The sequence below is a fragment of the Muntiacus reevesi genome, chromosome 9 (assembly GCF_963930625.1).
Source record: "Muntiacus reevesi chromosome 9, mMunRee1.1, whole genome shotgun sequence".
Taxonomy (NCBI): domain Eukaryota; kingdom Metazoa; phylum Chordata; class Mammalia; order Artiodactyla; family Cervidae; genus Muntiacus; species Muntiacus reevesi.
In genome coordinates, this window is record NC_089257.1 from 17,075,829 (window position 1) to 17,102,590 (window position 26,762).

Sequence of the window (26,762 nt, forward strand, 5' to 3'; positions counted from 1 at the left end):
CCCCTCCATGAACCAAAGAAAATCACTAATTGGTCAACCCATTGAGGACAAGCTTGACTCCAGAGACACGAACAATTTTTTCTAAGTCAATGGTTGTCTCTCCTAAGCCAGGGGTTGAATTTAAGGGCTCTGCCTTGTCCATCAGCATGGAAGGATTGCCTCGCCACAGCTTTTTATACTCATCGACGAGAGGTTAGACTGCCCAAGCATGTGGGCAGACCCCAAGAGTCCCCACACCCCACGAGTCCTTCCTGGAGGCAGAGAGTGGAAATGCCTGGGGTGAAAACGACGGGTAATTGCACGCAGCATTCACAGGATAGACACACTGGAACTTCTGAGGGTAAAGACTCTGTATCAACTGTAGTGGTGTCACCCAAATTGCTCCCTGTTCCCAGGCAAAGTGGCCTTCAGACTGCCATGAGCACCTGGAGCTTTCGAGATGCCTTCCCAAACTTCGGGAATCTCCAGAGAGCCCATCCTCTCAGAGGTCTGGAGCCTGGCTGGGCAGGTGACGGCTCAAAGTCTAGTGCTGCTAGCAGCCGTCCACGCTCCTGGCCCAGAGGCAGGTGGCCAGCTCCCGCTCCTCTGAAATAATAAGGTAGACACTGGCATTGGCCCAAATGATTCTTTCCCCTCTGGATAAAAATTCGAGCTACTTTTGGCCATGGCCTTCTGAGAGGAAACAGTTGTGGCCCTGCCACAGTACTCAGGCAGTCATCATCGAGTCTTTCCTCCTGGTTTTCAAATGAGTGGTGGTCTAGGGGATGACTCCCTGTCTCCTGATGTAGTGGGTGGGGAGGCGCAGAGGTGGGCAGGGGGAGGCGTAAGGCATCTGTTGGCTAGAAGAAAGGATCCTGACTACTGTTTCTGATCCCTATGGAGGCCCACCTTGCCAGTCATCTCTGCCCCACTTCGACCCATCTTGGTCCGTGTGATGTCCAGAGGGAGCTCTCCCGCAGACCCGGTGGATTGGGTGCGTGGTGGAGAGGAAGTCGAGGAGGGAAAGGTGGACCCTTGTGCTTTGCACTTGACCACAGATACTGACCCTGAATGGACAAGGGGGATGGCGGGAGAAGACATCAGCTTAAAGTGACATGCATGAGGTTGGGAATTTCAAAGCTGGAGAAAGGGCTTTCCTTGCAAGTTCCTGCTAACTCTCTCCCCGTTCAGAGGAGGGTGGGAAAGCGTGTGAGGCTGGGGAGGGGGGTGAGGGGTGAATGTCACCAGGCAGGGGTGCATTGATTTGTTGAAGAAGGCAGCATATGAGGCCTGGCAGTGGGACAGTCGGAGAAAACCAGTTGGTTTTGTTTTGTTTTAACATGCTACATCACTGTTGAAAACAAAAAAGTTTCAAAAATAATATATAATATATATAATATATTTATATAATGAAAAGCTATTGACTAGCAGCAATGATTCTAAAGTTATCATAGCACCAAGACCATGGGGGTGGGGGGAGGGGGTCTGTGGGGGTGAAGGTCTGGCAGGACAAGGAAGAGGGGGTGACATGTTCAGTGTCGCTGACAGTTCCACTCCGGCTCTCATCGGTGGCATGAGGCCTCAGAGACAAGATAAACCAAGAAGGGAGGAAGCCACCACAGTTTTCTAATGTCTGAGCCGAGCAGGCTGGGGACACCGAGGCCTTGCCTGTGGCCAGATCATCCCATCCTTGGCCCACCCTCTGCCAACTGAGAGGGGTGGCTCATATAGACAGACGATAGACAATGCAGGTCTTCCTCCCTTCCCCCAAATAGAACCTGCATCCACAATGTAGGACCTCTGCAGATCAGATATGCATACATCAGATGTGGAAACACGGACAGAAGTTTTTAACAGCTCACGCACATTTGTTTAAAAAAAAACTCCCTTGCGAGGTATACTGGTAATTAAATGAACAAAAGAGCATTGATCAAGACTCCTCTAGATGAAACCACTACTTGCCTCAGGGAGTAGGCAAGTGGCTATTTCTAAAGCTTATATCTCAGCTGTGTGTGTGTGTGTGTGTGTGTGTGTGTGTGTGTGTGTGTGTGTGTGTAGGCTGATGCCTTGAGAGTCTGTCTGACTTCTTGTTTATGCCTTTCTTTGAGGACATCTCTACCCTGTTCAAAAAAGGAAGCGTTCGCAGGCATAGACACATTCCCCACTTTTCCACTACCTTCCTGCCGGGCTGCAGGGCTTGTCATCAGCCTTATTGCAAAAGAAGGACCCAATCTCCAGAGACTCTCATCGGAGTTATGCATAACCCAGGGCACAACTTGCATTGACATCTGCCACTGAACTCTAGCAGGCATTTCTCGATTATTAAAGGAAAAAATAATATACCCCCAAACACATTATATGATTATAAAGACAGAGTATAAATAATTCATGTAAATTGAATACATATTTTCATTTTACGTGTTTTTAGCCAAAGATCGCTGCCCTACTGGGGTCTGGACTTCTTGGCTCTGGATTTCCCCCACATTCCCTGGATCTGAATGGAATTCTGTTATGGTCTCCCACACCAGGTAAAAAACAGGAATGCAAAGGGCTCATGTCCTCCCTTCTCCCCAGGATTTCAAGCTCCGTTGTGAGGCAGTTTTGCCTTCAGTATAACAGGTAAAATGTTTACGATCCAGGGGAATGGAAGGAGGGAATCAACAGCCCAGGGGCAGGAGAGGTGACACAGGTGGGGACTGGCGGGTGTCACAGTCTGACCGACACTTCTGATTCAGAGACAGTGAAGGAACGCTCCTCCGGGAATGAATGAACACCTCTCCAGCCGGGTGGGAGGGGGAAAACGTTGAACACCCTGATCCAGATACACAGCTCACCCTATCCAAAAATCAGAGGTCTGATTCTGCCGGACCAGCGTGTCAACCAAGAGGCCAAGAGATCCTGCTCGTAAAACCAAACAAGGAAAAAAAAAAAAAAAAAAAGGCAAGAACATACACCCAAACCCAAACCCCTCAACCCCCAAACGAGAACATAAACAGAATGGGCTACCTAAAGGGGATGACAGACCCGTCACTTTAGCTTATGTGAGTTGGTTGACAGTCAGGTGGGAGCCCGCGTAGCCCCAGCACACGCTTCTGTGAGTGAAAATGAGTTTCCACGGGGTGTGTCACAGCTGCCAAATTTTGTAGACAAGAGTCAGTTTCTGACATTACTCCAATCTGAAAACTCCCAGTAGCTTCTGGTGGACGTGTCACCTTGGTTTTTAAAATTTCTTTTTCAGTGTGGGTTTTTATAGATATATATAATATAATATATATTTATATAATATATCAAAGCTTATGAGTATAGATTAAAAAAATATTCAACAGCTTAGTGAACTCTGCAATGCCAGCTTCCTAAATATCCGGATAAAACTCTGACCCATGGTCCACGGTCTGCAGCACTGGCTTCTGCTCCAGGGCAGACATCCTGCTGAGGACCTCGGCCGACAGTGCGTAGCTGTTGCCAGACTTCTCCTCGAACCAGCTGTCCAGGGCTCGCTTGGCATCGAAGTTGGCGATGGGAGGGCCATTGACAGCAATGGTCAACAGGTCGCTGAGCTGCTCCAGAGTCAGGCGGGAGCGGTGGTTTTTGCGAACTCGCTGCAGGGCGTTTCGGCCTTTCTCGCAGCAAGCCGTGGAGGTGGGGAGGACTTTGAGGACCTGGATGATCTTGTTCAAGAGCGGAAACCGCTGCTTGTACTTGCAAATGTGGCCGATCAGGTCTTTGAAGCCGTTTTTGGTATAGTAATCAGCCTTGAGTTCCCGCCACTCCATCAGCAGACTCCCCCGGGGGTCCAGCCCTTCCCGGCAGACATCCCGGGAGAAGGTGGGGATGGCCTCCAGGTGATCAAAGATCTGAACCATGTCCTCCTTGCCATAGCTCAGGAGCTCGTCGCTGTTCCGTGGCCAGGCGGCCAGGTCAAACACCTGGCAGGCCTTCACGAAGATCCGGCTGCGGGAGTCGAACCTCTGAGCTAGGATCACTTGGGTCTTCTGGCAGATCTTCTCCCGGATGGACTGGAACTTGGCTTCAGCCACCCTGAGGTTCTTCATGGCGATCCCGTTGAAGCTCTCCCGGAAGTTCTCCTCGAACTCCTGCAGGTATTCCCCGGGGGAGTCGGCCAGCCGGCTAATCTCCTGGATGGCCTCCTCGATCTTGTCGTCCACCTGGGACACCAGGAGGTATTCGCCCTGGAAGACGTAGGCCAGGCGTGAGAGCACAGCGATCACGTCCAGGAGGAAGTAAATGAGCTTGATGGACTGGTAGTCCATGAGGAACTGCAGCAGGGCCAGGGCGATGGCCGAGGCGTCCGCCCGCTGGGTCTGGCTGCTGACGTCCTTGAGGTGGGCGACCACCTCCAGGTAGTCCTTGATGAGGGCGTTGAGGACGTTCTGCTCGCCGATGATCCACCGCACAGCCCGGATGTCCCCCAGGAACTCGGTCTCCTCGCAGAGCGTGGACGCCGTGGACCGCAGCTCGCACATGAGGCGTGGCGAATAGCGGTAGAAGCTGAGCAGCTGCTTCAGGTTGTTCTCCAGCTCCTCCAGGCAGGGGAGCTCCTTCCCGCTGATGGCATCCAAGATCTCCAGGTGGGGCCGGTGCACCATGAAGGGCAGGCACAGTAGCCAGGGCAGCGTCTTGCGGATCGTCATGAACATGCTGGCCCGCAGGCTGGCTGTGACGTTGGCCCCGTCTATGCCCAAGCCCACGGTGGGCTTGTCGTCCTGCAAGCGGATGCCCAAGGCAGAAAAGGCCCGGTCCAGCGCCTGCAGATAGCTCTCTGTGCTGGAGAAGCCCAGCTCCTGCAAGGACAGGAACTCCGTGGCCGGGGGCCCGTCGCTGCTGGTGTACTGGACGTAGACCGCCACCGTGTCGGCCAGCAGGTCGTCGCTCTGCCCGTCCAAGATGATGCTGAGGCATGGCGACTGGCGGATGCGCTCCACCAGGTCTTCGCGCAGCGCCCGGGCGATGTGATGGATGAGGATCTGGCAGTCTCCCTCGTTCATGTACTGGTCCACCACCTTGAGCTCGCATTTCCGCAGCAGCTCGGCCAGCGGCCGGAAGTCCAGGTAGGGCCGGCCCTCCAGGGCCAGGTGGTAGGCGGTGTTGAAGAGCAGGGTCATGTTGCGACACATCTCCTCCGTCTTCTCGGGGTGCATGCGGAGCTTGTAAAGCTGCAGGCACTTCTTGTGCAGGTTGCTCTGGCTGTGCAGCTTGATGGTGTGGATCTTGAACTGCTTGGAGCCGATGATGAAGGCGGAGGTGCGTGAGGACTGCACCGTGTACTGGCGGCAGACGTGGCACCACATCTCGTTGAGGGTCGGGGAGTACCGCAGGAACCAGAACTTCTTCAGCCACTCCTGCTTGAAGCGCCGGATCCGGCGCCCCGTGGCCGAGGACATCTTGGAGGGCTCGTCGGTGGCCGTCATAATATCATTGGAGACGGACTCGTCTGCTGAATCGACCTCCTGGTCGTCGTCCTCCATGATGGCCGGGCCAGAGACCATGCTTTCTGAGGCTGGAAGACAAATGGGAAAGGAATCCGTTATATCTGCTGGGAAGAAAAAACAAACAAACAAACAAACATAGATGTTTCCAAAATGAAGGAAATAAGGGCCAGAAGGCAGGTGTCATATTCTGTGAAACAGACTGAATTTCAGCCTGGAATTCACTTGTAAGCATCCTTGTCATCCACGCATGTCTGATCCTCTTTGTGGATTAGGCCCGGTGGCCACCACCACGCTCCAGGCTGCCTGCCCTCACCCTCCACGAGCATGAGCCCAAGGAACTTAAATGTTCTGTATCCACTGAAGAGGACAACTAGGAAAGCCAAGTCCGTGGAGGAACAGAGCACGCCCCAGGATGCACGGCGGGACTGCGAGAACGTGGGACTCGTTTGTTCCACCACTAATGTGCCCTCAAAGGAAGGCAGCTGGGGCCCCAAGTGATTTGGGGATCGGAAAGCAGTTAAGACACAGGCTTGGAAGAGCTGCACCACCTTATTCTGAGCTAAGGGGTGTGGTTAAAAAGGAAGCACTGTGTAAATCTCTAATTCAGCTGTGCAGTGAGAAACTTCCCTCATGGCTGAACAACCCTAAAAGAACCAAGCAGCCAAGAGAAACAGGCAAAGGGAGGTCATTGCCCTGAATCCCCATCAGGAAGGCCGGGGGCTCTCCCGCATGGGACACCCTGCCTGGGACTGGAAGAGAACAGAAAGCTCGAGTTTAGAAATTGGGCTTTGGGATAAGAACCAGAGAAAGGCAACGGGTCAAGAACACAGCACACACTCCCTCCTGCAGCGGAATTTCCTTTATTGACGAGGAGGATACAAGGGCAAGACACGAAGTCCCCACGGGAGCTGTAAGGCGGCCTGTCGGAGGCAGCTGAGGGCGTGGGCTGTGACCGGTGTCCACCTCTGAGTTCCCGGGTCTCTCCCTGAAGGTGGCACCCCCAGGGAGCGCCTGGCCCCCCTCCACACTGTCCACCGCACGTTCCTCCCGCGGACAACAATTTCATCCACCCCAACTTACCTGCGGGGTCTGAGAACTCGGGGAGCTCCAGTACCTGCGCTGGCAAGGTGGGGGGCTCAGGAAGCGTGCCAGACTTAAGCATGTCTAGTTCGGCCTGGAGTTCCCGGACCTTCTTCTTTAGGCGAATACAGTTAGGGCAAAAGGAGGTGGTGGGCAGCTCGGGAGGGTCGGACGCAAGGGAGGCCTCGGCGGGACTGTCGGCCTTGAACGACGAAGGCTCCTCCTCTTCGTCCTCCAGGGGGCCTGCCTCCTTGGAAGCCCCTTGGGGGATCTTCCAGTCCCCGTCCCCCTGGGTCCGGCTGACATTCTGCACGCCGTGCGACATCGTCATTGCACACTGGCCGTAGGCATCATTCTGGTACTTGGGGACCTTCCTGATGACCAGGGAAGTGCTCAGTGCCAGCTGGTGGGCTTCCACCTTTGCGGATTCCAGCGAGGCCTCCAACACATCCTTGAAAATGAGGTCAATTTTCTTCTTCTTGGCCTGGGGGTGCACGTCCCCCTCGTCAAAGCCACGCTTGTAGGGGCTTTTGCCCTGTCTCAACACAGGGAGCTGAAGGGGACCCCTCAGGTCTTCTGGGTTATCCAGAGCCTGCTCAGACTTCTCCTTCTGCAACCTCTTCTCTCCTAGGAAGGAAAACCAGGGTGTGAGGAAGTGGGGAAAAGCCCCGAAGAGGAGAAACCAACAGAAAACAAAGCGCTCCTGTCAGGAAGTCACTTGACACATCCCTCTGGGTCTGGCCTTCTGGAGCAGGTGTGGCAAAAAGGGGGAACAGATTACTCAATGAAGAATCAGGCTAACCTAACATATGGTTGGGGAGTTCACCAAGGTCTTTGACATCAATTTACATGATAGAAAGAATAGGAATGGATCACGGGGTCTGGAGTCAAAGGACCCCAAAAAGTGGCGAGAACTCCTTCTAAAGAGGCAGTTTCAACATAGCCTTATGTATCAAAAAGTGAAAGTGAAAGTCGCTCAGTCATGTCTGACTCTTTGCGACCCCATGGACTATAGAGTCCACAGGATTCTCCAGGCAAGAATACTGGGGTGAGTAAGTTATTCCCTTCTCCAGGGGATCTTCCCAACCCAGAGATCAAACCCAGGTATGTTTATAAGTTGAGCAAATGCTGTAGGCGTGGGGAGTTGGAAGTTAAGGAACTCACCATCCTGTCATCCTAAAAGATGACGTCCCACGTGGTGAGCTGAGTGGGTGGTGACACAGCTCAGCTAAGTGCATAAGGAGCTCTCATGCCTCCAGGCTTCCCCTCCAGTCTTAGCAACTGGAAGACGGCTACTTCCACTTGATAGTGTGTTAGTTGCTCAGTCAGTCATGTCTGACTCTTTGGGATCCCATGGACTATAGTTTGCCAGGCTCCTCTGTCCATGGAATTCTCCAGGCAAGAATACTGGAGTGGGTTGTCATGTCCTTCTCCAGGGATCTTCCTGATCCAGGGATCAAACCCGTGTCTCTTGCATTACAGGCAGATTCTTTACTGTCTGAACCAGCAGGGAAGCCCAGCTTGGTAAAAGGTACACAAAGCACCGAGTCCCACTTCTTTCTCCTCCCTGATTCACCCTTAGGGCAAAGTTCATCTTATAGCAACTGTCCTTGCTAATTCTTCCAGTGACCAGAAGATAGGATGATGCGAGGAAGCATGGCCTGAACCTCTGTGGGCCTCACTGATGACCACGGCAGGAAGAAAAGGGAAGTCAGGGACACTGGCAGCTGCTGTGGGCTCCAAGAGGACAGCCGCTAGCGTGATAAAGCAGGACGCGTGGACACAACGCATGCTCAAAATACAGCCGCTGTGTTTCCTTACCTGACGATTCTGCCGTTTCCTCTTCTATTTCTTTCTATCGTGTAAATGATGTCAAAGACCTTGGTGAACTCCCCAACAATATATTATGTTAGCCTGATTCTTCAAAATGGCTAATACAGTTGCACAAATTGCTATAGATGTGTGGGTGCTGCCTGCGGGGACAGATGCTAAGAGGTACCCTCAGAAGGTCCTGACAGCCAGCTGTCCATGCAGCGAGGAACTCTCAAAGGTTTCCTAGATCAGGGGCGGGGTCCTGGGAGGTGTGAATCTGAATATATGTTGTAATTAGGCTTCTGAGAGCTGTGTTTGAGCAAGGCCTCCAAATGAAGGCCAAGGGCTCTTTGCATACAACCCAGATGTCCCATACTGCGACTGAGCCTTGGCATCCCACAGCTGGCATGGGGTGCTGTGCCCGGCCCATGTATGACCCCAGCTCAGAAGGGAGCAACCTATTCAGGACGCTCAATTTCTGTCCTCAAATGAACACTTAGGAATGACCTTAATTCCTGAAACTCATTTCTGTAACAGTTGAGGGGCAGAAAGGGTGGAGATGAAGAGAACTTTTAAAAAATGCAACACATTCATATCACAGATAAGACACTTGCCCATCAGAATCCCTGATTAAAGTCAGTGGCTACCCTTGAACTTTCTCATGGACCACTCAGGCAGTAAATAGCCGAGGATGTCAAGAAGTCAAGGCTGACATCACCAGGGATTCCTCATGCCTTTCTGCTCAAGGTCAAGGTTATTCAAATTTTCTAGGGTGAGCAGGAGATTTCTTTGGGGTCAAGGCTCCCAGAAAAAAATCTGTGGGTCAAAGAAGACCTTTAAACATTATGAAATTGATCCTAAAGCCTCCACAAAGCATGGGGGAAACACCATAAAGTAAATCAATAACCCAAAGTAGACAAATAACAAATAAAGTCTTTGAACACATGTATAGATGCATCCTGTTCTTAAAAGACAACCACAAAGGAATAATTTATGCTCTTTAGGAAGCAGTTCTGGGCTCCAACTAATATTCCTATGTAATGCTGCTCAGTCACTCAGTTGTGTCCAACTCTTTGTGACACTATGGACTGTAGCCTGCCAATGTCCTCTGTCCATGGGATTCCCAGGCAAGAATAGTAGAGTGGGTTGCCATTTCCTTCCCCAGGGGATCTTCCCAACCCAGGGATCGAACCCACATCTCTTGCATCTCCTGCTTTGGCAGGAGGATTCTTTACCACTTAAGCCACCAACGAGAGTTCCTACTTAATTACTAATAATTCAAGCTCTGGACTTTAGCGGGGCTCCAACCTCCAATTACAAAGAAGCCTCCTTCCATGTAAGACCTTAAGTGGTTGAGCGTGGGGGACTCCCCCCTCCAGAGCAGGACAGGCACACAGATCTCAGACACCACTAACCGTATGAGATACCACCAAAGCTACAGGCTACATGGGCACATCTAGAGGACACTGAGCCCCAGGGCTGCTCCCAAGGGCTTCGGGGCCAAGTCCACCCTCTGCTCGGACCCTGCCCATCATGGCTTTCAGTTTCCTTCCTATTTCCTACTTCTCAGCCTGGCCAGGAATTGACACTCCTTCCTCCTGTATCTTCACACATCTTGGCAGACAGATTTCAAGTCTGTCTGCCACGCTCCTTTGAACCACTCCTGAAAGCTCATGTCCTTCTCTGAGCATTCCCCTTGGGTCTCAGGGCTCTCTGAGGATGATGTAGCTTGCGGTGCTTTGGAGAAGACACTGGGGAAAAAAGGCATTACAGATCCAGAAGAATTCAAGAAGATCATGACCAAGGGATGGAACCTGTGTCCTCAGATGCAGCTTGGTTTTCTCCTCTTCTGATGATAAGATTCTTTTGGAGATTTCTTGACAGTCTTCATTCATTCCTTCTTTTATCCATTCAACAAAGATTTATTGAGCACCTACTCTGTACCAGACACTTTCATACACGGCACCTCTGGAGATCAAATGGAAACCATCGCAATCATGTCATGGAAACATGCCTTCCCAAGTGTAATTGGCAAATATGTGCCCAACACCCAGCTCCAAAGAAGACAAGAGATGAGTGTATCTATTGGGTCTCCTCTCACTGCCCATCCAATCACCAGATACCTTTTAGCAAGTCAGGTAGCAGCTGTGTTCTCAATGTCCACAATTTGCTTTGCTGTTTTGGTTTGAAGATAGCATAATTCCAGTGGGTCCTTCTCACCCCTTTTTCATCATTTCTCTTCATAGTCCAAATGAAGCTTTATTTACAATAAGTAGGTTGGTCAGAAATATGGTAAGGCTTGGGTGTAGGTTTGGTTCCCAGGACCAGATGGACTCTGGGTCTTTAGATATGTGGTTTTAGTTCAAGGAAGGTCCCGTTGGAAAAATGAGCTGGGCTTACCCATGTGTGCTGGCATGGCTGAGGATGGACTCAAAGAGGCAAAGGGCTAGGAGCTGGGGAATATTTTAGACCACTTTCAAATGACTCATCTAAATGGAGCCTGGATGGACACCCACCCACCAGGCTATGATCCATATATAAACTCACCTTCCCACCTCTCTCCAACCTTCTTCTTCTAAGAGAAATTGTTCTTTCATAGCATATCATTAGAGCAGCTAGGAATGAGATGAGGAGGAAGCAAGGAAGAAACTGGTTTTGTCCGGGAGGCCAGACCACACTGTAGGTTAGAACTTAGACCCTGGACTGAGACAGACATGGGTTAGGAGCCTAGCTCTGCCCCTGTTGACCACTGTATTTATCTGATGAGTGAGTCACTATATTTATCTGATGCTCCGTTTCTACACTAGTAAGATGGAGAGAATAATCCACATGCTAGCATTCGCATGTATATTATCCAGCTAATTCTCACTGCACATTCACAGAGCAGGTGCTAATGGAAATGATTACATGGGACACTGTAGAAAACACGTTTAGTGCATATTAAGTACTTAGTAAATACCACCTGTTATTGCTGCTATTATCTAGCCAGTGGCAGTTTACAACATCCTTCCATCAATCTGAGTTGGGGAAACAGAATCAAATTTGATTATACGATTGGCACTGGAGACTTGTTTCACTCCCGCATGCTCTGAAACATCTATAATAGGGCTCCTGGCCCTGTCTGGGGGAGGAGGACACACTGGGGTCCATCCCAGAGCAGCTGCTCCAATCTAGCCCATCCGTTTCCCTGAGTTCCTCTGGGTCTCCCCCGCGTATAGTACGTCCCGTCGGATTTCCTAGAAGCGCCTACAGAAGCATTTCCGGCCTTGCTGGGGCTGGGGGGCGGGCGTGGCGCGCGCCCGCGGGCGGACACTCACCTCGGGCCAGGTTGCGGTGGACGGTCTCCTGGGACACGCAGTGCAGGCGCTTCATGTAGTCCTCACTGTACCAAACCCGCAGGCGCTCACCCGGCCGGACGTCCCGGCAGGCCCGGAAGTAGATGCGCTCGCTGTGCTGGAAGGCCAGCAGGTTCTGCTCCCTCTCCTCCCGGGAGATGACCACGTACCTGGGGGCGAGGGAGACAGGTGAGACGGCGCGGGCCACTCTTCGGTGAGTGCCTGCTGGTACCAGGCACGGCGCTGGGCAGGTGCTGGTGGCTGGACGTCCACGAGCATGTGGGCACCTGCCAAACTCTACAGGGCAGCCGCCCTGCCGATGGCAGGCACCCCAGCTGCAGCCAGCCCCTTGCCTCGCTGTCTGCTGTGACTTCAAGCCTCTGTACCCCTAAGAATCTGTTTTCCGAGCCTGGAAATGACACCTGCCCTGCCCACCTCCCAGGTTCTGGTAAACATAAGATTCAACCCCAGATAGACAGGCGATTGGAAAACCATTTTTCACTAATTTTTTTTTAAGTCTTTTTTGAATTTGTCACAATACTGCTTCTATTTTACATGTTTTTTGGCCACAAGGCATGTGGGAACTTAGCTCCCCAAGTGGGAATCGAACCTGCACCCCTTGCATTGGAAGGCAAAGCTTTAATCACTGGACTGCCAGGGAGTCCCCCTCTTCATTAACTTTTAACTGCAGGGGCTCCCAGATACCCACAGGCCTCTGATGGTGGTAAGGGTGAGATCCTTGAATTGTTTCCAGTATGTCACAAAGCCTAGCAGAAGAAACCCATGTGACAAGGGTGCCCACAAAAATCAATGAATGAATGCTAAAGATCAAAGTCTTTAAAAAAAAAAGAAAGAAAGAAAGGATGCCCAGGGGAGACAGGAGAGGTGGTAAATAAGAGGCAAAGAAAGCTGAGCAACCACTTAATCGAAGTCATTTTCAGGTAAGGAAACTGAGACTCAGAGAGGCTAAGTCACTTGCTTAAGGTCACACTGCTAATAAACGGGAAATAGAGCATTGATGTGTATGCTTTTCCCACCAGAATTCATGGCTCCATAGTGGGCATGTAAAGCACCAATTTAGCAATGCCCAGAAAACCTTCAAAGTTCTGTCGAACCCTTAGAATTTGCAGCTCTCACCCATTCTCCCTGAAATGACATCTCCAATATCCAACCTGCCACCTCACTCACCTCCAAAGGGTGAGACGATGCAGCATTTGCAGGGAGGTGAAGATGTACAGATCTAATGGACAAGATGACATTATTTGGAGTTTTAGGGTTCTGCACTATCCAAGTGCCTAGGAAATTTGCAATCAAAAAAGGGAGGTCCAAGATGGAGGAGATATATGTATACATAGGCTGACCCACTTCATTGTAGAGCAGAAACTAACACAGCATTGTAAAGCAATTATCTTCCCCTCAAAAAACCCTTCTTTTCCTCATGCTATGGTTTGTCTCAAAAGCTAGGGAAGAAATCAAAGTATGTCTGACTGGCCCAGCCCAGAGAACTGTACTTGGAACAGTCTGAGGGAAACAATAGTTCACAGCAAAAAATCCAAATGGATGATGAATAAATGAAAGCATTCAACATCACTGATAAGAAAAGAGACACGAAGTAGCACATCGTATCGTTGGCACAAATAATTTTTTAAATGATCAGCTCTGTACTGGTAAAGGTGGCAAGACTAGGGTTTCCCATACTAATGGAGAATAAACTGGCAAAACCCTTTGGGAAACAAGCTGGCAACACAGACTCCAGCAAGTGTGTTCATTCACGTTTACAGTAGCATTATGCAGAAGAGTCAAACCGTGAAAGTAACCCAAGGGTCCACTGAAGGATGAATGGATAAGCAAGATGTGGTATATATACCCAATGGAATAATAGCCATAAAAAGGAAGGAAATTCTGATCCATGCTACAACATGAACAATCCTTGAAGACACATACTAAGTGAAATAAGCCGGTCACAAAACAACAAACAGTATACGATCCCACTTCTATGAGTAGTCAAATTCACAGAGACAGAAAGTAGCATGGTGGTTGCCGGGGGCTGGGGGAGGGGGAAATAGGGAGTCAGTGTTTGATGGGTCCAGAGTTCAGTTGGGGAAGATGAAAAGGGTTCTGGAGACAGATGCTGGTGCTATTTGTTCAACACTATGAATGTACTTAATACCACTGAACTTTACACTTAAAATGGTAAATTTTATGTTATGTGGATTTTCCCACAGTTTCTGTAAAATTAAGAAAAAAAAATCCAAATGTTAAGATGTGGATCAAGAATGCAAACTCTGCACACCACAACACTGACTTGTTTCACTGCTTGTGATAGTGCAAAAGCAACATCTGAATGTCTAATACCAGATAAACGATTTAATAAACCGTGGTATATTTGTATGCTGGAATGGAAAAACGGTCCTGATATAATGCAAAGTGGAAACAATAGCACTGATGTATTATGGTTCTAATCGTGCTTTAAAAACAAGCCTGGTAAACCACTTGAAATACACCAATGTTTTAACAGTGATTAGCTTTTATAGATGGTTCTACTTCTTTATAATTTTCTGCACTTGCCAAGTCTTCCTCAATAAGCAATTATGATTGTTAAGCCCTCTCCCCCACTCCCTAAAAAAGCCAATTCCAGTACAAACACCAACTCCAGTCCAGGCTGGCAGTGGGGACAGTCATGGTGGCTACAGCTTTGGGAATCCACATCTGTGGTACCCTAGACATAGGGCCCCTCACATATAATCTCGACTCCCAACTGCAGAAATCTGTCTTTTCTTCATACGTGAGATTTCTTCTGAATGTACAAACTCTTTTTCCAGTCCCCATTTTAGCAAGAGCCTGGGATCTGACATCCAAAATTAATCAGCCTAGTGGTCAGCACAGAGCAGAAATGAGGCAGATCAAACTTCTCTACTCCCTGACACAGGAGGTGAACCATTCATTTATGTTTTGTTCTAACAAGAATTACTTGAATCACAGAGCCCAAGGGGAAAAGTATACAGTCTTTCCTTTTTCCAGTTTCTAAACAGCTATCCAGCTCTAAAAGATAGAATTATTTTCTCTGACATTCAACTTGAAGAGAAAAAAGTAGATGAGGAACACAAAACAATCAGGGATTTATTCCAAAGAGCAACCTGGTGAAGATGTCAGAAAGTTTAGAAAGATTCAAGTCCATTTCCCTTTCTACCTCCTCATACTTTCCTACCCAACAAGAATCAATATTTAGGAAGAGAGGTCCTACTGAGCCTTTCCCTTCTCCAGGGGATCTTCCCAACATAGGGACTGAACCCAGGCCTCCTGCATTGCAGGCAGATTCTTTACCAGCTGAGCCAGCAGGGAAGCCCACTGTATAGCATAGGGAACTATAATTGTTATCCTGTGATAAACCATAGTGGCAAAGAATATGAAAAAGAATATATATATATATCTATATACACACATATATGTAGATATAACTGAATTACTTTGCTGCACAGTAGAAATCAACACAACACTGTAAATCAACTATATTTCAATTAAATAAATTGTTAAAATGTTTAGGAAAAGAACTCCAAAACTCTGTATAGATCACAAAGTATCTTCAAAGATCAAAACTGGTTCAGCATTCAGTTGTATTCGGTTGTTCTGAAAGTTGGCATTTGAAATATGATACACATGGGAACTCTCAGTGAATCATAAACAATCCATTCCCCTGAAAAGATGTTTATGTTATATCATTTTTGAAGTAAAGCTAAATGGAGCCAGCCAAGTTCCAACATCAACTATTTCTAGCCAGGTCTCCTGCTTTCAAGTAATTTTGTGGTTAACACCCAAATGGCTGGATCCACTCCTAGAATCCCTCTGTCCTCACTCAACAATCCCTGTATGAAGAAGCATGCCTGTTCCATTACACGGTTACAGGTGAACAAGGGCCCTTCCTGGAACAGAAGGCTTCCAGAGAGTGAGGATCTTTCTATTTGTTGTTTCCAGGTCACTACCTCGTTGGCTGGAAGCACAGAGTATGTCAGAAGGATGATAGAAAATGCGCAGCACAGGCTGATCTGTGAACACTAGTGTTTATTTGACAGTTTTTCAAACCCTTTGAAGCAATCAAGGGGGTGGGTGGTGGTGGTGGTGATGGTGGTGGGGTGATTCTGGACTGAAACTTTCATGATGATAATGGATTGTTTTTACTCTCAACTCTTTGCTGACTTTGGGTATTGGCTAGATAAGTCCTAAGACAACACTTTTCAGACCTCACCCACTGTGTCTTATCAAGTGCACCATATTTTCTAACTGGCTCAGGAAATGAACTATCAGTTTCAACTCAAGAGAGAAAATAACCTACAGGGCATCTATTTTGTCGGAGGGGATAGACAAAGGCCAGGCTCAGACACTCCCACCCAGTGGCTCTGTCTCTGATGGAAAGGAAGCAGCTCCAGACCCCGAGGCAGAGATAGGAAAAGAATGACCGAGGAGAGGCTGGGCTCTGTATTCTGCTAGGCATCGAGGTCTCTGGGCTGGGAAGGTCTTTGGGTCATGCATCCACCCCCTCTAGACCATCACCTAGACTTTAAGAGAACACCACTCAGCCAGCCCTCGGCACAGCTGGACGCCTCAGACTCTTAGGACTGATATCCTCGTCTAAAGCTAAAACCAGCTGCTCATTCATTTCCATCCACTGGCACCAGTTTCACCTTCCTGTTTAACTTGCTAGCCCCACATTCCCACTGAAGCCAAGAAAAAGAAGCGGAAAACTTTTCCATCTGAAGTTGACAAGTCTCTGCATCTCTGTGTCCCTTCTGCTTCCTACGTGCCCTCCTCTCTCCCCAGGACCAGAGGGAGAGGCCAGCCAGTCACCACCTTGACCTTAGTGGGAAAGACCCCCAGGCCTGGTTTCACGGCATCTGTGCATCTCCTGGAGATTGGGTAATATTGATTTCCATGACCCTGCATTTTGGTCGAGAATGGCAGAGGAGGACCTAGATTCCAAGAGATCAAAGGCAGGCTGGAATCTCCCAGAAAGTGGATGGATCCTTGGTCAGGACCCAGGCATTTCCTGCCTGGGAGAATCTCTCCCTGTGACTGGAAATAAGCCAGGGCAATGCATAGGTCAGGGGGTCCCTTTCCTGCTGAAGAGACTCCCCAGGGCAGCCAGAGAAAATCACTTCATGAGAAGCCTCAGATCTAGGTGAGCAGGGCTTTTTACCTGTGCCAGTCAGACACCCAGATCAGTGGGCAGGTGAGCAAAAAAAGTGAGTGTCTCACAGTGGGCCCTGCGGTACCCTGGCAAATGGACAGCCCCTGATCCTTCTGGAGTCTCCTGCCAGAAATGGTGGGGCTTTTCCCCCAGGACCCCTAACATACTTTTAGGGAACAAAAGGTAAAATTCATTGAGCAACATCTCACTTTTGATGAGCAGAAAAATTAAACGCAGTGAAACGACTTCTTATGTGGATGCTTTGCCTCCCTCAGCCCATCAATTCCTTTCCTTTCCTCTAAGGGTGTTGAACACAGGGCGTCTGAGAGTTGATGGGACCTGGAAAATGCCAGGGGCACTTGAGCCCTCTCACTAACATGTTTTTCCTCGGTCATCTAACCCGTGCTTTGGGGGCCTTGAGGTTTTCACAGGAAGCGAAGAAAGAGAATATACACCAAAGAAAGATGCTGGAGACCAAATGTGTTCCAAGTGTGAGATCAATTCTTTTTATTGCCATCTTAACAAAAATACTTGGGAAGGCAATCTTTGATTCCAGCATCAGAGGGCGGGGCAATGCCAGGCAATATAGTCAGGCTGTCAGACAGGGGAGAGTTCACTTTTGGGGACTGGGAACCCCCAAAGAACCACAGAATGGGAGAAGGAGCCCAGGACACTGCATTTGCCCTCCATTCTCCCAGCACGGGGCAAAGCTCGGGCTGGGTTTGGAAGCAACACTCCAGGAACGGCCATGGCAGGCACTGGGCGCAGCAATCCTCCCGGCCCCCACTCTGGCTCTAGGGGGCTGGTGTGGAAGGATGGCTGGCTGGGGATATATGGCAGCCTCAGGCCAGGGAGCAAAGAGGACGCAGAGCTAAGCTTGCAACTGCCACCCCCCACCCCCAACTCCCTCCCTAACTCTAAGAACCCGGCTCTTTCCCCACACTCCAAGACCAAACACGAAGCTTTGAGATGTGTGTAGCTAATGCACAGGCAGCCCAAGCAAGCAGAGGCATGGCATGCTGGAACCTGGAATGGGACAGGAGCCCTGCTGGGTTCTGGGTTCGCTTAGAAGCCAGGGGAGGGGCTGCCTTCTAGATCCTGAGATTTGGACCCTACTTCTTCCCAGCCACTGGCTGTCAGCCTTAGTGTTGGGGTCGGGGTTGGGGGGGTTGTGGAGGGAGGGATAGGTGGGAGGGCAGGGGTGGACTCACATCCTAAATGCTGCTGCTGCCTCCCACTCAAATCCCAGAGGGCTTGGCAGGGGCAGGAAAGGAGCAACACCCCTCCCAAGTCCAGATCTGGCCTCTGACAGGGGAGGTGGAAAAATCCACAGGTCCGGCTTCCAGTTCTGCCCTCACCCCAGAGTAGATGATGCTGTTTCATTTGTCATCTATGAAATGCAGATGAGGATGACAGTAATGATGACCGTAACACCCGACTCGGCCGCCTCTCCCGCTCTGTCCTGAGAACCCACCGAGCTCACAGGCTCGGAGAAGCGTAAAGTGCTCTAAGATCGCCAGGTCGTGTCTTCCCCTTCCTCTGACGACATCACCTGGCTCTCCTCCCCGCCCCACAAAAGGCAAGCACGGCAGCTGAGCACACGCGCGTGTGCACGCACACGCACGGAAGGCAAGCAGAAGGCCAAGCAGGGGCGCCACCCACCGGGGCTCAGAGCCCTGGGGAGGGAGGGCAGGCCCCTCCTGGAGGGGCTGAGCTCTGCTGGCCATCCGCAGGCCTCGCCCCCACCCCCCACCCCCTCCCAAAGCAGCAGAATCAGGGTCTGGGAGGCTGGTGCAGCAGCCCTGAGGATGGAGAGCAGGATTCCATTGAGATGCTCTTGCAGCCCCCTTCCCTGCAAGGCCTGCCGCCGCGGGATGCAGACCAAGAGGAGGCTGACCTTCCAGGCCAAGCAAGCGTTGAGCAGGCAGTTTTTCCTGCATCTTGAGCACCTGCCAAAGATGAGGGAGTCGGGCTGAGCCCAGGGCAGCCAACCTGTATTCAGTGAGGAGATGACAATTCCCCCCAGCACCCTACAAGGTCATCGATGGTGGACACGAGAGACTGGCCCCCCCGTCTCAAGGCCAGATGCCCCTCCTCCAGCTTTCTTCCTCCCAGTGCAGACTGGCCGGCTTAGAAACTGTGCTTTCTCTTCCGAGACCTGGTAGTCCGTGCTGGAGCTGGTGCTGGGGGCGCCTCCGGGGGCTCCACCGGGCGAGCCTCGGCTGGGGGGGTGAGGCCCACAGGGGCGGCCCCGTCAGGCCCCCGCTGAGATGCCCGAACCCCATCCCGGATCTCCATCAGCGTTTGGCACGCCTGGCTAACGCGGCTGGTCAGCTCGGCCACGGCCTGGCCGATGGCCTGCATGCTGCTTGCCAAGTCCCGGTGCACGGTCAGCAGCTCCTGGCAGAACTGCCGAAACACCTCAGTCTGCTGGGCGTGGGCGTGGAGGAGCTGCCAGTCCAGGCCTGGGCTGGGCGGGCTGGGGTGCCGAGGGGTCCTGCAGGCAGCCTGGGGCGAGGGCCGGGGCAGGGCCTCCGGCTTGGGCCCCACCGTCTCGGACTGGTCAGAGGAGGAGGAGGAACGGAGCAGGGTGGGCCTGGCCACGCAGGCCTCTTCCTCCGGCGATGGCCTCAGGGGCACCCGCAGTGGCGGCCTCGAGGGCCCGGGAGTCTCCTCATCTTCGTCATCTTGGGGGATAAAAAAAACCAAGAAGGGCGAATGATTACAACCCGGAGAAAGACGGCAGCTCTGGGCTTGGACACACCCCCCCACCGGCAAAGTTACCTAGCTTCCCCCCACCCTGCTACCCCGCAGCCTAGTTTGGTCCCTGCTCCCTCCTCATCCAGCCGTGGAAAAGTATCTACTCCCTAGGTCCCCGGGGTGTTTGGGCCAAACACCCCAGGGAGACAGGTGAGCATGAACGCCCCGGGTCCCCAGGCCCCCTTCCTATCACAGAACAGCAACGTTTCTCGAGGGACCGCGGTCCCAGTAACAGCATGTCAACCCAAGGGCTCACCTCCTCTCTCTGCGGCTCAGTTTCTCAAAGCAAAGCTAACAACTGCTCTATCTACCTCCCCGACCTCTTGCCCATCTAGCAGGGCTGTTAAGAAGACTCCACAAGAGGACAGAAGAAAGGCGCTCTGCAGAGCTCTACACCTGCCAGAAAGGTACTATGATGCTCTCGGCCACCGCCCCGAGTTCCAGCCTCCACGCGGTCGTTTCTGAGTTGCTTGGGGCCACCTTGTGGCCTTGCTGGAATCTGCCACTTTTCGTCATGGTCGGGGAAGCTGACAGACTGGAGAAAGGAGGCAAGGGATGGTGGCGCTGGGACAGACAAGCCCAGACAGGGCAGAGCAGATCTACCTGGACACCCAGCCCTGCCGCCCCCTCAGCTCCCCCGGGTGGGCTCCCAGAGCAGACACATCCCATCTACCCAGGAACACCCGATGGCACCAGACAGACCGCTCCGCGCGGCCCGTCACAAGGAGGGGCCCAGCGCTGCACACTCTCGGATCTCGGCGGCTCTCTCGTGACCAAGGTTGTGCTGAGCCAATTCCCATAGCAAGAGTGAAAAACATACAGGCTGACCCTCCAGGCAGGCACATCTCTGCCTGTACGCGGGGCGGGGGGCTGAATTCAGAACCACCCCAGGGAAGGTGACAGGAAGACAGATTCAGGTTGCCCTGGGCCACGTGCCTCCCAAGGGTCCTGGCATCTCCTTAGGGCCAGCATGGCAGAGAGCCGAGTGCCTCGTAGACCCCCACTTGCTGAACTCCCACTGTGGCGGGGCGGAAGGTGGGGGGTGGTGCTGGAAGGAGCGGGATGTGCTATGGTGACGTCGCTCCCTCCCTTTCAGGGCCTCGTCCCACCCAGCCCCTGGCCAAGTGCCTCAGCAGCTGGGAAAAGGAGGGCCCGTTCTGCCTGCGGTGGAGGGGTCCTGGGCCCCCTGCCCAGCTCACGTCACGTTTGGTAATCTCATTACCTTCAGTCTCGGGGAGACAGAAGGATGAGCAAGACAGAATTTAAGAAACAGACTTCACCTAGCTAGCCCCCTTCTTTTTCTCATAATTTAGTAGCATCTTCCTGAAACTTGGGAGCTGGGATTCTCGGGGGCCTGGCAAGACCCAGATTCGAATCCTTATTCTGAATCTAATCCTGAGGCCACCTCTGTGTCTGAAGCTCAGTTTCAGATGAAGCTTAGCTTCATCTGGACAACACCAAAGTCAGACTGGAGGGTCTCCTGCTTCATCCCTAGTTCTTAAGAGCTGACTCTGAATGGTCCCCTGTCAGGAGCCCCCCGAGGCCAGACAGGAAATTAGCATGTTCTCTGCAGTAGGGGGCCTGGGAAGGGAAGGCTGGCTCTGTGAGCCATATTCCCCTGGGCTGGCCCTGCTGGCATCCCTGGAGCCCTCCTGCCCTGCTGGTTACTGGGAAGCCGGGCGGCCTCCAGCTGGGACCGCAGGTGGGGGCAGATGTGGGCAGAAGCAGAGCTGAAAGGGGGTGATCTCGAGTGCTCCCCCTTCTGGTGAGTGCCGAGAACTACAGCCCCAAAGGACGGCCGCCCCGTCTAGGCCGGGAGATTCCACACGCCCCAGCCCTGGCATCAGCGTTCATCCTGAGCTATATAAGAAGCAGAAGGGGAAAGAGGAAGATACGTGCTGAGGGAGAAGAAGGAGTGGAGGGGGCCATGGCGAGAGGAACCAGAGCGCGGAGAGAGGGATCTTAGAGAAAGCCTTGGGGCAGGCAGAAAGAGGCAGCGGGCACGGAGAAAAGAAGGCAGCAGGGCACCGCAGAGGGCTCGCGGAAATATCACAGAGACAAAGACCCTGGGAGCAGGCACACAGGCCTGAGCTTTCGGGGGCCCGGGACTTGGCCGGCTTCCTCTGACGCCCCTCCCCCCTCGCCTGCTGCACGGGGCTTCCCTGGCTCCTCTCTGTTCCTGGAACGTGCCAAGCGCCTTCCTGATGCGGGGCCTCGTACATGCTGTTCTGCCTGCGAGGCCCTCCTCCCCTCCCCTGCGCTGCGCCCCACGCACACCCGCCGGGTTAACTCTTCCCCACCCTTCGTCTCCGTTCAACTGTCTCTCCCGGGGGCGGGGGGCGGGGGCCGGAGGCCTTTCCACTCCTGCTCTCAGACCACCACCGGCTGCTGTCTAATCGGCAGGGCTGAACCCAACAGGAAAATGCGGGTGCCTGCTTCAAAAACTCAGTCTGAGCTTCAGGAAGGCGAGAGCACAAGGGCAGCCAGTCCAGCTCTGAGCTCTTGGGGGAGGCAGGTCGCACGCCCACCAAGTCAGCGCTGCTCTCAGGACTTCCCGTATTCATCTACCGATCCTCCTTTACGCATCTCCTCGTGCAACTGCTTAATGAACGGGTGCTTATTCCCACGAGTCTAAGGAACTTCCCAAGAGCAGGGCTGGGGGAGGTTTTACGCTCAACTCTGTCTTCCCAGCTCCCAGCATCATGTTCAGGACATATTCTAGAATGGAGGGAGGGAAAGAGGCGGGGAGAGGATGAAGTGGGAGAAGGGAGGAAGGATGGATGGGCCAGGCGAGGCAGAGAGGACCAGGAAAGAGAGAGAGAGAAGGCAGGTGCGGGGGGCATCGCCAGGGCTGGGCGGGAAGCAGGCAAGGGGCGCGCGCCGGGAGGGGAGGCAGGCGGGCGGTACTCACAGCTGGTGGAAGGGCTGTCCGTGCCGTCAAGTTCCGCCCTGGGGAAGCCGTGCCCGGACCGGGCCGTGAGCAGCGCCGACTCGATGGCCCTCTCGTGGGCAGTGAGCACGATGGTGGGGGCTCGGCCCCCGGCCCCGGGGCCCGACAGGGACTGCTGCATGAAGGCCAGCTTGTCCTTGGTCCTCCGTTTCATGTCATCCCATCTGTGCTTAATGTCCTTGACGGAGCGCGGAACCTGGCTGACGGAGGTGATTTTCCGAGCTATGCCTTCCCAAATCTTGTCCCTGTCGGCATGGGACAGCCGCATGGTCTCCCTCCCAAAGAGAACCGCTTCGTGGTGGGTCACCTCGGTGACCAGAATGTCCAGCTCCTCCTTGGAGAACTTGGGCTTCCTCTTGCGCTCAGCCAGGGGCGCCACGTTCCTTGGGTTGAATATCCCATAAAGCACAATGGGGTGAATGACTGTCACGGCGGCGGGCCTCCTCCTTCCTAAGTGCCGGCCCCCAGCCGAGGAGCCGCTCACCACCACCACACCCTGCTCCTGGCGCCAGGCCCCCTCGCACGGCCGCTAGGCGGGCAGCTGGAGCCGCGGCGCACGCGACCGGAGCGCGGACGGAGCCGGACGCCTTCCGTTTCGGGTCCCGCCTGGCCTCTGACTAGCTGCGAGGAGCCAGGGCAGCTCGGCAGCCTCCCCTGGCCCCCTTCTCCCCATCCTGGAACCAGGGCTTGTTACCGAGGAGGGACAGGCGCGCTAATGTAAAGAGCTTTAAAGCCCTCAACAGGCATAAAGGATCCTTAAACTGGGGGTAGGATGAGGCCAGAGCCTGAAGACAGCGATGTTCGCACAGACCTATGGAGCCCAGGGGCTTGCAGGAAGGTTCTTTCCACAGGGAGACTATTTACAGTGGGGTTCCGAGGGGTGTGGCCTTGCTGGTGATGCCCATGATTAAGGCGTGGTCACAGAAAGCTTGTTCTGCCCCTCTGTGGATCTCTCCCCCCACCCCCACCCACCCCCCGCAGTCCTAGTTTCCCAGGTCCCCACTTTGGGAGTGGGCAGGCTCCCCCCTGCCCCGACCACCACTCCACTGCAGTGCTGGCATCAGCTCCTTTTTGGCAGCTCATGGGTAGAACATGAGGAGACTCTGAGCATCCATCTGGAGACAGGGTCCACTTTGATGGAGACCAGGAAGGACCTTGGCTTCCATCTGCACAGAGGGTCCTAGGCCACTGGCACAGCACAGCCCTTACCCTCCTGGTTTGGCACCTGCTCTGGCTCTGTGACTCATTCTTTCCCACAGTGTGGTTCTGTCCACCGTTTACCTCATGCGCATGGTCCCAAAGATCCACCCCAGAGAGCATCCTAGAGTATGATGGGAGACCCGGAGTCCAATTCACCCCCTCTGGCTGCTGCCAAAGCCACAGCAAGGGACGGGGCGCAAAGATCCTTCAGCCCTTGTCTCCCCACTCCACCCACCCAGAATACCACAGCCCGGGTGGCAGAAGAAGAAGGCGGAGGCTTTGTCACCCGGCCAAGACAGTGGCCGGGCCTGAGCCTTCCTCTGACAGACTTTGGATTAGAAGCTGAGTCTCCTATGCAAACCTCGTTTGCCCTCTCCCCCTGGTGACACCTCCAAGGGCTGCCAGGAGGAGTCTGTCCAGGGCTTCTTAATCTCACCACCACTGGCATTTAGGATCAGAAATTCTTTGTTGGTGGGGGAGAGGGCATTCTGGACAATGTAGGATATTTATCAGCATTCAAACCAGCAGCATTCGCCTGCAGAGTTGTGACAACCAAAACCGTCTCAACACGCTGCCTCCAGGAGGCAAAAAGAGCCCCTGCAGGGTGTGGACCACCGATCTCATGAAGGCAGGGCGCCCAGCATGGGGCTGCCACATAGTCAACAAATGGGTGCCCATTCTATTCCCGGCCTAAACTTAGGTTTTGAGAAAATTAACCAACTTCATCCGATCCTCTGCGACCCCCTAAGCTAGTGGACGTGTCCTCAGGTTAGAAGGAGCTGTACCAATGGAAGCCGTACATTAAGGGGGAAGAAGGGGGTCCAAGGGTCAATTCGCTTTCCTCTCAACCCAGCAACCAGCAGAGGGCTGTCTCCCCGGTAATAAACCATAGACCCCATCCCAGCCTACCCCTTGAATCTCCAATGAGATGAGGGCCCCCCAGCTGTGGGCCACCCTGGCACCATCTTGGATCAGAATGGGTCCTGGAGCAGGAACAGGATAGACCCCAGGCCAGCAAGGCAGCAGTAGCAGAACCCAGCCACACGAGGCCCAGGAAGCCAGGCTTGGCCTGGTCCCTTGTGCACAGAGAGAACACTGGCCTAGACGCTCAGAGATGGGTTCCAGTCCTGCTCTGCCGCTGACCACATCATCTTGACTCTGCTCTGCTCTGGGCCTCACTTTACCCCTGGAGCATGAAGATCAGAGCAGAGCAGTGGTTCTCAACCCCAGCAGCGCATCACAATCACTCTGGAGAGCTTTACAAACTACCGACGACCTGGGCTCAGTCCCAGCCCGATGAAGTCAGAATCGCGGGAGCGCCAGATGACCACTCAGTTAGCACAGGTGATGAATCCCCTTCTCTGCAGTGATGGCAAAGCCTTGTCCCCAAACTGAAAGATCAGAGATACACGGAAGAGCGGAACTGAATCAGAACTCCTGGCCAAAGCTTCAGTGCAAAAAGGCCTGACCCAAACCACACTCAAACACACTCTCCTTTGCTTGCCTAGAGCCAGCCCAGAGCCATAGGTCAGGGATCTGGGCCATGCAGCCCATCTGATCGCCCGCTGGACACCTAGTCCCCACTACCCACTTCTGAATCTTTGCTCACAAGTGCCCTCAAATGTCCCTCTTGAAGGCCCAGTTCAAAGGCCCTCCCCACCCTCGCTTTCATCTGAGCCCCCACAGCACATTGCATCCCCACCTCCTCGGAACAGCCTCATTAGAAAAAGCAGTTTCCACGGCAGAAGGTGTGAGTCCTGGGAAGGCCAGGGGAGCAGGGCTGGGCCCGTCCATCTAGGACGCCCGTACAGGCTCTGACTCACCGCAGGTGCTCAGGAATAAGGGCTGAGTTGCACGTGCTCAGCTGACCTGCACCCAGCGATCGGGGAGAAGAGGGCAGCCAGAGGTGTCCACCCACGTTCTTGGAGCCACTTTCAGGGCACAGCTGACCTGACTGAGTGAAAGGGGCAGGTCCCCATGGCCTGCCTGTTCCTCAGTCCTTCCGCTTCTGCACCTGTTCAATCGCAATGAGGACAGCGGCTCTGACAAATCAGAGGGAGAATCCATAAGTGTCCCGGAGTGTCCACAGCTGCCTGGCCGCCAGCCGGCCTCAGGTGGGAGACCCGTGGGCAGTGGGGCCCAGGGGAAGGGAACCAGACGACTCACCACGGCCTCCCCACCTCAAACCAGTTTCTCTGCATTTGCTTGGCAAGTCTCAGGGTTTAAATCCAGCAAACTCCCCCTTAGGGAGGACCTAGCTGCCCGCCCTCCAAGCACCACCTCTCCTCGACCCTCCAGCCCCCATCCCCACGGGGCATGGAACTGTGCAAACACTGACAGAGGGCCCGATCCGTGGTGCGGTACTGCCTCGGGTCCAGTCCTCCAAGGGCCAGCTCCCCACCCAGCTACTAACCCCGTCACGGCTCCGGAGTTCCAGAGACAGGCCCCCAAGGAGGCAATGAGGCAAGACTGACCTCCCATTCTGCCCGCTGATCCCATCAGGCAGGGCTGCCCTCCAACCCCCAGGCACACCACACAGGCCAGCAGCATAGCACCCAAGGGAAAGCTCAGCACAGCTGCCTCTGGGTGACCCTGGGCCAGTCTCCTGCTCGCTCAGGCTGGCCGTGAAGGATCCTGCTGGTGCAAACTTCTGTCCCCAACAATGGACAAAATCACTCTAGCAATCAAAAACTGAGCTAGAGACTGCACCCTTTCCCCTGGGGGCCTTTTAAACAATGGCTAGGAGTTGCAATTCGATGTTTCCTGCACCTCATCCAGTCGGAGTTTGCCTGCAAGAGGTGTCACAATCCAGGGACATCCCCCACCTCCATGTGGGAATGCCAGCAGGCTGGGGCCTGGGGCCTCCAGAAACACTGACGTGTGTGTCCCCGTAAAAGCCTGGTCTGGCCACAGGCCTCCTCCAGGCCCCCCTGAGGGAAGCCTGGGGGAGTCAGAGGGTTGTTCCCCCAGAGCTAGACATGTCCCTGCAAAGAGCCGTCCCAGGGCCTTCAGGG

At 53.3% G+C, this 26,762-nt stretch overlaps 1 protein-coding gene across 3 annotated transcripts in view; it reads right to left on the reverse strand.

Annotated features, from left to right (window-relative positions):
* Positions 1 to 2,882: 2,882 nt before the first annotated feature.
* PRDM11 (PR/SET domain 11) overlaps positions 2,883 to 26,762 on the reverse strand; it is an 89,774-nt gene continuing 65,894 nt past the window's right edge. For 2 of the 3 annotated variants that reach the window (XM_065944186.1, XM_065944187.1), the window contains exons 6-8: positions 11,639 to 11,826; positions 6,510 to 7,136; positions 2,883 to 5,497 (exon numbers count right to left, since the gene is read on the reverse strand). In XM_065944186.1, the coding sequence (XP_065800258.1) occupies positions 3,333 to 5,497; positions 6,510 to 7,136; positions 11,639 to 11,826 (2,980 nt within the window). In that variant the 3' untranslated portion in view covers positions 2,883 to 3,332. Of the gene's footprint in view, positions 5,498 to 6,509; positions 7,137 to 11,638; positions 11,827 to 17,329; positions 19,526 to 22,509; positions 22,932 to 26,762 lie in introns of those variants that run through there. The other variant, XM_065944188.1, reaches the window with a different exon arrangement.